Below are 16260 nucleotides of genomic sequence, written 5' to 3' on the forward strand. Positions count from 1 at the left end.
AAAAAAAAACTATTATTATATACATTTCAAATCCATTCTGAAAAAGTCTTGTCAGTAGAAATGGAACTTCACAAGTTTTACTTTACATTATCAGACAGCCAGATACACAATTATATATTTATTTATTAGATGGAGCGCTCTCAGGAAACTTAATGAAGTGAAAGAGTTTATATTTTGAAATCAAACTGCAACAGTATAGGATAATAATTTTCTCTTAAGAATAAATGATGTCATGGAAAAGTTTTCAATGATGATAATTCATTCCCTTCAGAGTGTCTGAAATGATATTGTATCAGTATAACATCACTGATGGAAGTTTAGTGACACTTTTAGAAAAACAGTTGTGTAAAGAAGCATGCGATCACTGTCCCCTCAACTTCCAGTCTTTGTATCATCTGTAAAAAAGAAAGAATCATATGTTGAACTGCTGAAAGCACAACATTATTCATAAGAGGAAGAAACAACAAGCTTGTGATACAACATCTACTTAAAACTTCACGTAGCCAAAAACAAACGAACAAAAAAAGAGCTGGAAACATTTACTGATTGGCTCATACAAAAGAGAAATAACAACTTCTTCATATCTGTATGTAGGTAAGTCTGGCTTCTGTTTATCCCAGCAAACATCACCTGTATTCACATGTATGACCTTGATGCAAATTACTGTCTGTTCCAAGAAGCAGGAATTACTAATTTCTGAAGGCATATACGTGTTTCCTTTGGACATATGGAAACATACATATATACACACATATGTATGTGTATAAAACATTAATAATTATGTCTTCCTTAAATATACATATTTTAATATATTACAGTAAATCTGTATCACTGACTACACTATTTTAGGAACGGTGAAACTGAAATTGTGCTAAACCAGTTTTACACAATTTTGTTTGCCTACACAGCTTTACATTTTTAAATGTTTAAATCAGGCATAGCATGCCAGAAAACCAAACTATTTACAGAAGATTATGCATATATTTTAAACGTCCTTTAAAACTAAGATCATAACAAAGCTCAACTATGTAAATCTCTCTTAAAAACACAAATAAACCTGACAGTTCTCATAAATTCATCTGCAGATGTATTTGCCTTAAACCGGTCTCCACTGGGATCTCCATTCATCAACACAATTCGTAGATGTAATCCTGTCTGAACTAATAACAGATTTACCTATAAAATACATTAGGAAACTTTACAAGTTTGATAAACATCACAACTTCTCTCTAATGGCCAGGAGTAATTGTTTAAGACAGATCTGAGTCACCTTTACTGGAAACAAATTAATTCTGTGGAAAGGTATCAGGGTTTGTTTGTTTGTTTGTTTTTATGCTGCATATTTTCTTATAAGCAGTAAGAAAAATAATAAGAATGCACTGCTGTCTATTTCAATGTTAATTTTGGAAATACGTTTTTAGGGTTAAAGTGAATATTAGCTGAATATAATAAATCTGAATATAATTTAAACTTATGGATAACTGCCAAATATTTGGCAGTAATAACAATTACAAAGCCATGAAGTGGGCTTTATTTTGTGCTTACTCTTGTTCTGCCCAAAGATTACCATTTTTAAAAATCAGACTCTGACACAATGACTCAAAACCTGTTGAGATAACAAAATCTATCAAGAATTTCCCTTAGTTTTGTTTTTAAGTCTTCAGTAAAAATGAAAAGATTCAGAAACTTCTGAAAATTCTGAACACTTTTTTTTTTCCAAAAAAATATTAGGTAAGAAAAAGTGACTATAAAATCAGGGTGTGCATTGGCCATACAGATTTGAGGCCTATATGGTTGAACATTACCCAGTCACTACAGAAAGAGATGATCAAAATAGCACATTGCAGTGCTCTGGTAGAAGGTCTGATTTGAATCAAATACGTTTAAATTTTTATGTGGTAAACATAACATGTAAAGTCACTTTAAAGACTTAATATTTCACCATGACATGTTCCAGACAGAAAATTACTTAATAGCAGTGTGTTTTGCTGAAATTTCCTTTCTCTCTTATACAATAAAATTACTTCATATTGACTATTTGGTGGCATAAGTGGTGACCTGCTCACTTCACTAAACAGTGGCTAAAGTGCACAGCATTTTGCTTGAATTAACATACCCCTTCTTAAAATACACTAATGAAGGGAGACAGTAGAGGAAGCTCTGACTGTACATCTATTCAGGCTAAATGAAGGAGAACTTTAATTCATGTTAAAACAGCAGGTTAAGCTTGAGTTTTTCTCACTGTTGATTGCTCAAGAAGCAAGGCTCATGATGTAGTATGCAGCCACTTTAATCCTGCATCAAATCAAGCTGTCCTTGACACAGGTGGCTCTCTGCAGTGCTCCCCACCACCACCACCTGCCTCTCCTCTGGAGGCTTGCATCTGCATGAGGAGCAAGACTAGCAGGTGAGGTTAGCTGAAAAGTGACCTACCCCCAAAAACTGCTTTTCTGTAAGTACTGTAATTTTATTTTTTTCTTGTTGTAGTTATGGCCTAAATCTCATTATGGGCAAATAATGGAGAAATATAGCAGATGAGTCTAGAAACTAAGTTTGTCTGGCATTGTAAAAACAGTAATAACAAGTCTCCTTGCTTCCTGGAAGGTGGACTCAAATATATATATCTATATATATATGTATGTATATATATATATATGTACGTATATATATATATATATATCATTCCCTTCACTGTAGAAAGGTTAAGTACAGTCAAAGAAACATTTGTGATCATAATTAAGCAACGATAACATAGATAAGAGGTATTAAGATGTTCTTCTAAACTACCAATGAATAAGAAGAATTTTTTCCAAAATTTCAAAAGAGGTTACCACTATAACAAGGATGTATCCTAACAAACCAAACAAAATGTATTAATTTAAAATACAATTAAACTGTAGCATTTTTATCAGAAACAACTTCATACTATCACAATTTTTATGGAAGAAATGAAAGATATAGATGTACCTGCCTTAAATCTGGCTTTGAACAGTTTGCTTTCCAGAAAGATAAATGGCCTTAGTCTAAAATTTAAATGTAGATATAGATTACAGTATCAGTGTATAAATGCATTTAAGCAAAGGAAATAAAAGTAGAGATGTATCCAAAATCCTCTTATAACAACAGACAGGGTCAATTTATTTTTTTTTCCTAGTACAAGTCTTATTCTTTCTTTACTGAATTAAAAATAGTTTACAAAAATTACACAGCATTTGCTCATGTTGGTATTTTCTGTGCAGACGATTGAATTCTCTCCACAGAATTTATTATTTTTAATACAGCTAAGTCTTGCTTGTTTCTATGCGACAGAATTTACCTTATTAAAAACAAGGAGAATAATTGCTTTCCATAGAACAATGAACATGACTTTCTACTACCAGAAAGATAATCCATAAATGTAGTCAACACTGTTTTCCAGCTGACAGAATTAATCACCATCATTATTATATTTCATAGGAGTTCTAGTCTTACAGCTAATTATGTCAGGAGAAAAATGCTGATAAACATTGTTACTTTCTGTCTATTATTTTTGGCATCGTTTTTTATGTTTTATAAAAGTACATCCTTGCCCTACCATAATAGTCAGCATGTATTGGTGCATACCTCTGGTGAGAACCTGCTTGTTTTTTTTCATCATAATCAAAAGCCTATTCTAAAGGGTTGTTAAGGGTCTCACCTCCTTTGGTTTGCAGTGGTATGCTGAGAATGTCAGCCTCTGTGGATGGCTCATTGTTCATGCTGATGCAGTATAATGGTTCACCCAAGAAAGAAGGTTTCTTCAACCTTTTTGTGTTGAGTGCTCTTGACATAAAGTAACCTTCTTTAATACTCTTATCTCTCATCTTCTGTAAACCTTCTAGGTCATCAGGTTCCTCTGTTTGGGCCAGTGAATCCTTTGATAAGTGACTATCAGCCAATGCTTTGCTGATATAGTAGCCAGGGATTTCACTCTCTGCATTAACACACAAGCTTTTGTCTTCAAGTCCAGCCTTTTCCTGAGCTGTTAACGTCCCTACAATATGGTCTTCAACTAACATTTTGGAAAGAGTAGATGTGGAGTGAAGAGTGGAGTCTTGACTTGTGTAACAAGGGGGACTTAATCCACAAGAAAGAGATTCCTGAGACTTTGGCATGGTAACGTTGCTTATTGTTCTCTGAGGCTGCATACATTCTTCCAGAAGGGTCTTAAGCTGCTCTTCAGAGAGGCCCGTTTTCTCTTCAGTCTGAAAAAAAAAGGGGGGGCAAGAATTTCTTCTGTCAAAATATAATTAATGAAAAGCAGCACCATAAAACAGTTTGAAATACAAAAGTGCTGGCAGAACTCTTAAATTTATATAAACTTTTTTTAAAAAAAAATATCTAAACTTAATTTAAATATACATTTATATAATTGCATCATTTATGTAATGTCCACTAGGTTCTAGATAGATTAGGTGCTGAAAGTTTGGAAAAGAAGCCTGATGTCCAAAAGGCCCTGAGAGACCCTTGATTTTGTTGAGTCTTGCACAAGATACCACTGTTTCTTGATTATGAAAATATGTATTTTTTTTGTATATTTTGGTTTGTTGTGTATACATACAAACACATGCACTTCAAGCTTTAGCTACTAGAAACAAAACAGCACGTTGCTAAAAGACTTCAGCTGTCAGTACAATACAAGTGGGGTCAAAAATGGTTTTGGACAGCAGCAGCCCATGGAGGTTGTCACATATTGACTAAACTATTCTCAGCCTCTCACAGTAGAAATGCAACACAGCCTCTCAACCATGTGACACAAAGCACATCACTTACTCATCTACAGCACCTACCACATCAAGTATGCTCCACAGCACATGACAGAAGAAAGCTCCTTCTCCTGTATTACAGTTTTACTGCTATCTAAGAGCTGTCACTGGCTTGCAGATGGCTCACAGATGCATTTTGTCAGTAAATTTCTTATTAAGACAGGGGCATGCTCCCATCATTTCTAGTATGCGTATTTCCTTTACTTAGCATTTCTCACAGCTTGATATTAAAGATAATGACTGATATTATCTGGAAATGGTAAGTAATAGGAAAGGACATTTTGCTTAGAGAGGTTTGCAATGGGGGATTCTAGCCTTTCAAATCCTTCATGCTTCTTTTTAATAGACAAGAAAAATACTATTTGACAATTGAAAGCTGATAATGAAAAGTCAAAACATATTTTAGATATGAGTAATACATCTGCCCATGAAATACGATATATAAAATATATTTTCATATTAAAACATAATAAATAATATGCAATATCTAATGGAAAAAGATATTCACTACTTTGAAGACCTTGGTTTTACCCAACCTCCAAGAACAGCTGATCATCTGATGAACTCCCTAAGGCCACAACGATTTGTATCAAATAATGATATTATTCACCCTGCAATGACTACTATAGAGAATTTACATTGTGCTAGTGCATGGAGCTGCTGTCATTTCAGAGGGAAGTTCAGTATCAGATCTCTAGCTGAATTTTCATTCCTGAAGGTCTCTTACCCATGTACAGATACAGAATGATCCTGTTTGATGTGTATGACCAGACAAGATCACAGCCTAGGTATCACAGAGTGCATGGATTATGCCTGAAAACTGCACATCCATTTTCATGAATAGGGAAAGTTTTCAGTCAAGAAGAAAATACTATTTCTTTGTCAAATTTGCTGTAGGTATTAGAAATTACAAGATAACATGACAAAATGAATAAGAAAGATATTTTGTGTTACTTTCAGTCATCATACTGTAATTAAATGTTCAAATATTAATGAGAGCTAATAATTAGTACTATGTATTGATTACAGTTCAGGCACTGGTTTATGTACTTAAAATGAGTTTTATAGATTTATCCTACATTTTTTTCACCAGTATTTTCCTATACAGATCAATTTCATTTGCACCTTGAGTTCACTTACAGAAGATGCAGGAGAAGACAACTGTTTTGACAAGAAGTTAAGGGCTTTTAAACAGCAAGAGAAAGCTTCAGACTGTCATTATATGTAGAGAACTCTAATTTAATAAACACAAAATCAGGTAATCATATACAGATTCAGCTAATGTTGGTATCAATGTACTTTTGATAACTAAAATCAAACCACAACCTTAAGCAGTGAACACTTACTTAGGTATTAGAGAAAAAAAAATATGACCTCTTCAAAATCTTTTCTCAGGCTTTTAAATTTTAATCCTGATCAAGAAAATACTCACTGATGAAAAGTAAGTCGGAGAGGGAAAAACAGTTAGTACCAGAATGCATGACAAACCAGAAATGAAATCTACATTAAGGGTGAGTATATCACTGAGCAGGATATTATCCTATGTAAACATAACTATTTATATCACAGAAGATGCTCACATCTGGAAACCCACATGGATTCCCAACATGTTTTTGAGTATGTGGTTCTATACTAACATATTTCATAGCTCTTGGCCAAGACCATTTGGAGTTAATTTTATGCTAATGACAGGGCAATTCACTCACTGCAGAAAGGAATTCTGCATCTGGTGTGAATGTGTAAGTACAAAATGAACATAGTGAAAAATATCATCTTGTTCTGCCTTTCTTTTGTCCTTTTATTCCTCCCATCTCCACCCTATTTATCTGCAATCTTCTTTTGCTTGTCCAAATTTCTCTTTTCCTTTTAGGAAAATCATATGGCTTCTATTGACAATTAGCTCATGGTTTACCTTTATTATTTCCTGAGGGCTAGGTGGGGAGATTTAGTGCCTAAGGCCAGTGGGGTGGGAAATGACTATAACAGCTATAGAGTGAAAGAGTTTGGTAATTTTGTAGTCTTGTTTTCCTCCTGAGAAACAGGTGTGCTGCAAAACTGTGTAAAGTACTACTTTTTATTATTTTATTATTATTTACCTCTTTTTATTATTATTATTCTTTGTCTCTTTCTCCCTTTGGATTATTTTAGAAGACATGTTTGCAAGGATGTATGTATAAGGAAAGTATTTAACATACCTCACAAAAATATTTGAAAATAATAAAGGCTTACTGTTTGCAATTTTCTCCTGCTGAAGTCATTTCAGGATTAAGAAAAAACGTACAGCAGAAGAGAAGATAGCCTTTAAACAGCCATAAATCACTTACTAATAAACCATCAGCAAGAAATTTATACATAAATGACAGTAGAAAGGCTGCTGTTGAAATCAGAAAACTGAGGTTAGGGAAGCATGTAATACCCTAAGGGGAGAGACCTCACTCTAGAAAAGGTTGTGCATTTGCAAGCAAATGACCATCTTAACACCTGAGATCCCATAATACAGTAACTGTATTAGGAGGCTGTAAAGTGCACATTTGTACAGACCAGAAGAAATCCCATCACAGCTCACTTTACTAGTTTAGAGTCACAAGACTTAGAATCAGTAAAGCAGTCTTGGGGAGACACTAAATTCCACTTCTCCCAAGCTTTCACTGACCTCACTGTAAATAATTTACAACTCCTAAACAGAAAAAAATACTTAGAGATATTCCTTTAAAACCAGAAGGACATAAGTTTAATGTTATTCAAAATGCAGAAACAGTCCACTAGACAAGGGAAAATGAGCTCTTACGTCTGGTTCCCATTAGAAATTGGAAAACCTTTTAATTGTTCTGGCTAATTTTTAATAGGACACTGAGTCCTACTCATTTCCTAAGCTTTTTACTGTTAATGATCCAAAAAATGAATTCCTAGCAAGGAGTTTAGGAGCCTGCTAATCACCTTTGCTGTTCATGTGTGGCTGTTTTTTTCATACCCTTGTAGCCATTCCCTGACTGAAGATCTCTTGTTCTTCGCTGAATTCCTCAGTGACATGGGTCTTACTGCATGCAGTAGGAATGCAAACTGGTAGATAGCTGTAGACAGACCTGCTGTGACTATAGGCTTGCAAGTTTAAAGCTTTAGGATTGTTTTCCACTTCTGTACAGTAACAGAGAAAGACTAATGGTAAAAGGCCTTACCAGATTTTAGCATGAGGAGAAAGCACATACTTCGGGATTGTTTCTAATTACAGTAAATAACCATAAAATGACACATAGCAAATGAAGTATTAGAAAAGCAGGACTATTTAAGGACTCATGTAGCTGGCATTTGTTTATATTTTGTTGCTTGATCTGAAAGTATTACAAGCTACAGTTATCATATGTTATTTGCTTGAAACAATTTACTTTGATACTTTTTACTGAAATGTAGGACTGCAACTGTCAATTCTAAAGTAACTGCTCTCTTCCTGATCAGAAGACCCCATTTTGAGCATACACTGGTCTAATGAGACGATGTTCAGACTTCTGAATCAGCACAGGAATTTTTTAGAAGGTATAGTTAGTTCCTGACTACTTAATAGTTTATCAAACGGCTTTCTCTATTCTGCTTTCAAAAGGCCAGCCTTGCCTTGTGTCTCCACCCTACTCAACTCAATGTGCACCATCAATCCTAAGGCACTCTTACCTCCGTCAGGCTTACTTCTGAATGTACTGAGACAAACTCTAACTACAGCAGATCATAAAGACACTTATAACTCAGTGAAGGAGCTTCTGGAGAGGACACTAATGTGCACTGATTTGATGGTGTTAAATAAAAATCAAGACTGGAAGCTGAATAATGGATTCAGAAATTAGGATCTCCTTGTGCTGCAATCATGATTCACTGGTTTGCTTCTCATTTGGGTGGGTTTGAGGACTTCCGTACACTCTCAGAAAAGACAAATCTTTAAGAATGAATGGGATTCCTGATATATATGAGAAAATCTCCTGCTTATGGTCTTTTCCTCCACCTGCTATCTTTCCTTCTGTTAATTACATTTTCCTTTCTCCTATTTTTTCCAGTGTTCTGCTTGTGTAATGGCAGAATGGAAAGGTCTGGTAGTCTATTTTATCTAGGTGCTGCTGCTAAAAGCCAAGAAACAGAAGAACAGAAGTATCTAGGCAGGAAAACAGGGACAGGAACACCAGGAAAAAATAAATAAATAATAAAAGAGTAGAGTGGAGATTTGTAAGCCATTAGGTCCGCAACATCATAACCATTATAAGGTGCATGGAAAGAGGTAAATTCTCCATGGAAGAAGAAAAAAAAAAAAAAAGAATTTCATGAAGAATCTCACAGGAGAGATGGTAATTGCAAATGTTAATTTCTTCTTTATTTTTAACAGCCTATGGGGTATACATGTTTAAAAAAAAAAAAAAAAAAGTTCTTGCAGGCAAAACTAATTTAAACATGTTAAACATGCATATTTTAGTCATTACAAAGAGGCATATTATTCTTTTTTATTTTATCTTTTTTAAAAATACCCAGTCAATTGCTTGTGGCTTAAACGTGGAAATAATGAAAAACTGCTTCATCATCTATGCCACACCCTGCAGGCTTTAGAAGGAGAACACAACTGGCTGCCAGAGGTAACTAAAGTAGAAAAAAAAAAAGGAAGCTAAAATACCAAAAAAAAAATATTCTCATTTAATAGCATAGACACCAAGCAATATTGCAGTTATAGAATGTGTGTGGTATTACACTAGGATATAATGAAGAGATTTTGGCCACTATAAGAGTGAATTTCTGCTTGGAAGCATCTGGAAATAATTTTAAAATTTTGAAAGGTCTTAACTTTTAGTTTGAATTGTTACAATATCCAAGTTGTACTTTTTACCCTTCATTTTCTGAAACTTACTTTCAATTTTAGATTCATTTCTCTGTAGATTTTGATCTACAGGTTGTACAGCATTTTCCAGCTGCAGGCATATTAGCAGTGGCATTTTCACACATGGGCATCAAAATCTAAATCTGTACATTTTCTTCAAAGTTTTAAGGAGGCAACATCACAAAACTAAATTTGAAAACATCTCACATATAAAGTTCCTATGATTCCTATCAGACTTCTATTTGTTAATCAAAACTAAGTATTTTGAAGTGATTAAAGATTTCATATTTATCACAATTGCCTACATATGCATATGTGCATTTGAGGAAGACTGTTGCTCCAAAGCTCCATTTTCATTAGCTGAACCAAATGGCATTTGTAAACTTTAGAGCCAAACAGTATAGAGGAGTCTGGATTCAAACCTACATGCTTAAAATATCAATTATAGCTCCTTAAAATGTGTATTTCCATTGGTATGTTGGCTTTTTCTTTCACTTTAGGAGCTATTACACGTTATAAAATATATATTAATAAAATATATATATAACAAATATTTTAGTACCCAATTAATTGAGAAATTGTAGGTTTTGCACAACAAAGCAAGAAGTTGACAAGTAATAGCAAAGGAAATTCTGAATATATTGTATATGATATCTAAAGACAAAAGCAAGTAAAGAGTAATAGACATTATTTTTAATTGTACTTTAAATTAGAGGATTTTTTCCTATTTAACTAATCATTCCCTAAAACGTGTGAAACTATGACTAAATCTGGTGAAGTCTGACCTTCCTAAAACACAAACTATTATACCTTAAATAAAAAACTGTACTCAAAAATATTTTTGCTGTCCAAGATATGAGAGGGATCAACCAGTGACTGGGAAGTGTTACTACCTAAGCAATTGAGTCTTCTGAGTGAAATGAATTGATAAATCAAAGTATGATAACTATAGTCTCTTTCAGAGGTGTTGGGAGATATTTTATGAGTTTGAATATACTTTGTTTTGTTTAGCTCAATACACTTTTATTTGAATTTGAGAAACCAAACGGAAGCTGGCAGAGCAAGCAACTAGTTTTGATCTTCTGATGATGAATAAAAACAAATGCAAAAAGAGATCTAATATTCTAAAATCTTGCAGGTTCTGGAAGCAATTGAATCAGACCACTAACTGCAGATAATACTTCCTTTTAACTAGTAGTTTTAAACAAGGGTGTTTAACTATGTATGTTGAAACATATGAAACATTTCCAGCATCTTAATGAATTCTGGTTTTGTCCAAAAGAAATACTAAAATAGTATTGCATTCTCCTCTCTAACTACAACCAGTGTTTTTAGTGATCTGGCACCTCTTACTCTAAACCTTAATTTCTGTATTTAATTGTACAGTATGTTGGATTTTTGTATATATCATATGATAAAAAATGTCATTAGCTATGTTTCAGTAATTTTCAAACACTGTTGTCTTGCTACTGAATTACAATTCATTTTCATAGGTTGCAGGGCACAAATTTCTAGTAAGCAGGAATCTGCAAATGAAGAAATTTTGTACGCTACCTTTAACAGAACAAAAGCTAAAAAGAAAATTGTAAGTAAACATATATTAAAATGTGTAATTAAATGTGCATACAGCATTTTCTTGACAAGGTCAAAGAAATACTGAATGTACCAGGCACTTTATACTGAAAATCAACAAATCCTAGTAGCTACTAAACAGTAACAATCAACCATTCCTTATGAACATATCTAAGAAGTTGAAGAATGGTTTAATACTAAACTATGATAAAAGTCTCTGATTTAAATCACTTTGAATTCAAAATTCATCTATACCAAAGGCTGTCAACAGATGTTTTAAAAGAATTCAGATATTCTAATTTCAGATTAGTTTAACATTTAGCTTGTCTAATCTACTGCATTTGTAGATTTTTTTTAAAAAAAAAAAAAAAAAAAAAGAGCATTGTACTACCTATGAGTCACGGCATATTATTTTCTCTCATTTCTAAAATCTTCCTCAACAGTGGATAGCTCCCTGCTTGTAGAACACTTCATACACTTTCATACACTTTCAAGTATTCTTAGGTAGAATGCAAATTCTTTTAAATTGGGCACACAGAACGTATGTGGAAAAATGTAAGACATTCCTGAACTGGTATATACAATCTATTATGCTGAATAAGACTTTCATTTTCTAGCATCAACTGAAGAAGCAGAAGTTCTGCAACCTAGGTTATTTATCATTCACAAACAGTTTCCTAAACATCCCATTTCATGTTTTTAATTGTTTGTTATTAAGCATTTAACAGATTTCATTCCACAGAACTAACTTCCCCAAATGTTATTAAGTTGTGGCTTTAATTTGCAGCAAAGCCAATAGAGTAGACAAAAATGCCTTGATGTGGTTGCAGCTGCTTTCTGTTACAAAAAATAAAAATAAAATCCTTTTTTCTCATGCTGGCTTTTATTTTTCCCCAAGAAATAGCTAGATACAATGCAGCATAATGTCCACCACAGTGTCTTATTATATCAATATTAAAACTCTACATCTTGAGATTTTAAGAATATTTACAGATCTTAAGAATACTTATAATTTATTAGGGGAAAATATAAATAGGAATAAAACTGAGGATACAGAGATTTATTTCTTCATAAAATAGAACACTTGATTGAAAATGCTAAAAACAATAAAAGTAACAAAATCCATCCAATAGGAAGGAAAACAGGGAAGCCATAAATACATCACCTAGATGGCCTATGTAATTAGGTGCGCTTTAATCTCACTAAAAACAAGAAGGACTGGCCTGAGGAGAAGTAAGCCATGAATATTCAGCAAAAGCAATTGTAGAGTGAAGCTTAAAAAAAAATAATAATAATGCAAGTATTCTAGGAGTTCAGAGCATATTTCCTGACATTCTTTAGGGATATTTGTAAGAGAATCTTTAATTGGCCCCACGTATCAATAGCACCTCTGAATGCTGACTTCTTCTATATAACATACACACGTATACTGTGAAGCTGAAGAGTAAAATGTATTTTGGAGATGGAAATATTTGCTCCCAGTAGTACAAGTATATATGAAGTTCTGCTGTACATGGTATAACAAGATACAGAAACCAGCAGTGTTTTCTAGAGAAGTAAGACAGCATGTATTCAATTACCTAACTGAGTTAAGGAAAAAAATACAGTTTCTTTTAATATGGTTTTCTTACTAGGCTTTGGACTCTGGCTTATCTTGTATTGTCTTGTAGCTCACTCCACAAGGTCAGTAGAAGAGCGTGTATGGTACTGCAAATATGAAACCTACTTTACCATTTAGTGCCTTAGAAGGAAGAATAGAATTTCCATTTAGAAATAGAGCTCCCATTTACAGCTTATGAAACATTTCTGACCACTTCGATTCACAACATGAATATCTGTAGGACAGCCTGTCTGGGGAATGGCCCATCTAAAACCTATGAAAATGTGACCGCTTTTTAGAGAAAAATCTCTGTACACAAGTATAGATAAATGACTAAGACTAGGGATAATTTTGCCACAGTCTCTGCTTATGAGAGGTCAAAGAAAGAACTGATAAAGAATTTGATTTTCTTTTTGTGTTTGGTGGGGCTTGTTGCCACAAGGTAAGTGCAAAGTATCTATAGGGAATGTCAGGTTGCAGCTGTGCTTGTCAATGTGGGCATATATCTTACAGAGAGCTGAAAAAACATTCTTAAGAAAGAGAATAAGGAAGAATCTTTTTCTTTTTTAAAGAATGGAAGGGTATTTTGAAATGAGATACCTTTCCATTCAAAACATAAAACCAAAACCAAAAGCCTTTAGGAAGAATGTGATGAACAGTATTGCCCCAGGGAAAACATTTTATTTGGAGCTTGCCTGCACCCGTTCTTGACTGAGGGGGAATCCTTTCAGTGAGTACAAGGACATGAGTTTAACCTTGAAATATTCAAATACACATTACCTGAAAATTTACATTTACAACATAACAATAAAAAAGCTAAGACCAAGATAAAAACAAGTGCTGATCTATTAATATTATGTAATATTTGACAGCTCTTTAAAAAAAAAAAAAATGATTGTGGTTTTCGGTTTTTGTCCAACTACAAACATGACTCTTCAGCAGGTCTAATTAAAATAAACCTTAGTTTTGACTGCTTATTAAATCCCTTATAGGCTTTCCTCAGGCTTGTATAAAAAATATATAGTAAATGTGCAATTGTACCAGTAACTATATTCCTGCTGGAGTTATAAATTTCCTACATTATTATAACTAAAATGCGTGCATTTTATGATCTTGCTGAACTAGAAATGGCATAAGCATTGTAAGACCGGGTAGGAGCGCCAACCTCTTCCTTCTTCTGGGGAGGGGTGGGAAAATTTCACTGTCATTTTTTGCCACTAATTTTATTCTAGCTTTTAATTCTCTGGGACTTAGAAATAAAAAGCACTTTCAGCATCTGTTGTTCTTTTTCTCAGTCACATGTCCTTTCTCATGTCCCAGAACAAAGACATCTAGAAAAGTGTATGCATTTGAAATGCTGTAATCCCTTATTATTATTTATTTGCATTAAAAGATTGCATTTGCAACTTTATTATTTCCATTATACTGGTTTCTGTAACAAGAAGCACAAGTCCACATATCTGCTTTAGGACAGAAAGCAATAAGGCCTTTACTCACTTAGGACAGTAGGTCTGACTCAACTATGGAAGCTATGGGCCAAAAGATACTTAACACAATGATGTAATATGCATGTTTCCTTCCCTCCAACATGCTCCTTTCCCGGTAAACACCTGGATGGTAAAAGTATATATATATAAGTATAAAAAAAAAAGAGAAAGTTATATATTTGTAACTGGAAGCAAGGATGGCATTCAACAGGTACGAAGACCAGGCTGGCAAGGCTCCTCTATCATCAAAGGGAATGCCACAAGCATTCATTCACAAGTGACACATGCTCAGGAACCTAGGCAGCCCACATGAGTATGTACTAAACACAAGCATACCAGCTTTTCTGCACTAGGAACAGCAACAACAACAACAAAAAAAATCTGTTCATATAGAAATCTAAATGTTTTACAGTAAAAAGACTCATATTTTTAAAAATAATGTCTTGATGTTTGAATACTGTTTGAATTTTTCAACCATTTTCAGCCAAACATGCTCATGTAAAAAAGTGAAAGAGATGCAATTCAAAAGAGCTGTGTAAACACTGGTTCTAAGAAATTTTACTTTCAGGCAAATTAGTATAACTCTAGAAACAAGCAAATCAGCAAAAAGTAAAATGGTACAGCTCTGCATGGCTCACAGAAAACTCACTGTTATTGCACTTTGAAACATAATAGCTAAATAGGAAATATGAAATAGTAGGAATATAATATAAAATTAATATAAAATAATAGGAATAACTAAGATATATTTTTAAATTAGGCTTGTGACAATCTGATTTATCATCATTTTAAGTCAGGACAATCTTGCTGATTTCATTAATGTATACCACTGCACAAAAAGGGAAAAAAAGTTTAATATTTCTCCGAGTAAGAGATGTGAAAGCACCACAAGACTCATATTCTTCAAAAGGAAAGTTATGTAAATTTATCATGCATTTCTGATACAGGTGACTCTACTGGAGTTGGAGCCTGTCTTTTGCCCATGCATGAAGTCAAAGTTCACATGTCACTCATAAGATCTGAAAGATTAATTTACAAAGTCTGTGTGATCACATTACAAGGTCAATCGCTTAAACACAAAGCCCTTTTGCACCCCAGTTGCTTGGAACTTTCCTTACTGCACATTGGAATTTTTTTTGCCCAGTTGCTTTGGTTAAAAAAAAAAAAAAAAGTTCACAGCTGTGTTTCTGATAAATTAATGATGACATTGTTGGTTTTAGAGAATACTATACTTTTCTCAGTTATGGGGAATCACAGCTACTGAATCAGCAGGCAATGACACAGTTGGGTGTTTTGTGTGCATCTTCCAGGCACTTAGCAGAAAGCTTATTCATAGGACAACTTATTCATAAGATGAATTTGGATAGAGGGTTCCCACTGAAATATATCAAGAAAAGAGCTGATTGTATATTTTAAAAAAAAAAAAAAAAAAAAAAAAAAAGCTAAGGCTAGATGTCATAAATTCTTTAACCAAGGACACCCACTGTTTATCTTAACATGTTTTTCCTTTAAGCATTCCAATTAAGTACTTCATTTAATTCCAGTTAGGCATTTTAAATTTCAACTAAGCATTTTCCAATTAAGTATTTCAACCTTCTTAAGGCGTTTCAGCGTCGATGTGCAAATTATTCAAGTTAAATGTGTGACAGATGTGATTCAAACACATTTCAAATACCTGGCTAAGAGAAGTATAACAGATGCTCATAGAAAAATTCTCTCTCTAAATGCAAACAGTTTAGCAGCAGTTTCTGGCCTTATTATACTGCCAGAATAGCATACTACAAGCGATGGAAATTCTGGACATCTGATTTTTTTATACTAAACTAAAATACTTAGCCCTGTTGTTGCTAGAGACATAAAACTCCATACAAATACTAAGATTGTATACAGCTGCAATCTGGAAGGATGCTGCTGAGTAGTATAGCCTCTGTAGCATAATTAGGTCTGTATATACCAGCCCAGCCAGTATGA

At 33.6% G+C, this 16260-nt stretch overlaps 1 protein-coding gene across 6 annotated transcripts in view; it reads right to left on the reverse strand.

The window, feature by feature from the left end:
- FSIP1 (fibrous sheath interacting protein 1) overlaps positions 1-16260 on the reverse strand; it is an 82449-nt gene continuing 66189 nt past the window's right edge. For all 6 annotated transcript variants that reach the window (XM_035328650.1, XM_035328649.1, XM_035328648.1 and 3 more), the window contains 2 exons: positions 3677-4223; positions 1-395 (listed from right to left, as the gene is read on the reverse strand). In XM_035328650.1, coding sequence (XP_035184541.1) covers positions 373-395; positions 3677-4223 — 570 coding nt within the window. In that variant the 3' untranslated portion in view covers positions 1-372. The remainder of the gene's footprint in view (positions 396-3676; positions 4224-16260) is intronic.

This window comes from Oxyura jamaicensis, chromosome 5, assembly GCF_011077185.1.
Source record: "Oxyura jamaicensis isolate SHBP4307 breed ruddy duck chromosome 5, BPBGC_Ojam_1.0, whole genome shotgun sequence".
NCBI classification, from domain to species: Eukaryota; Metazoa; Chordata; class Aves; order Anseriformes; family Anatidae; genus Oxyura; species Oxyura jamaicensis.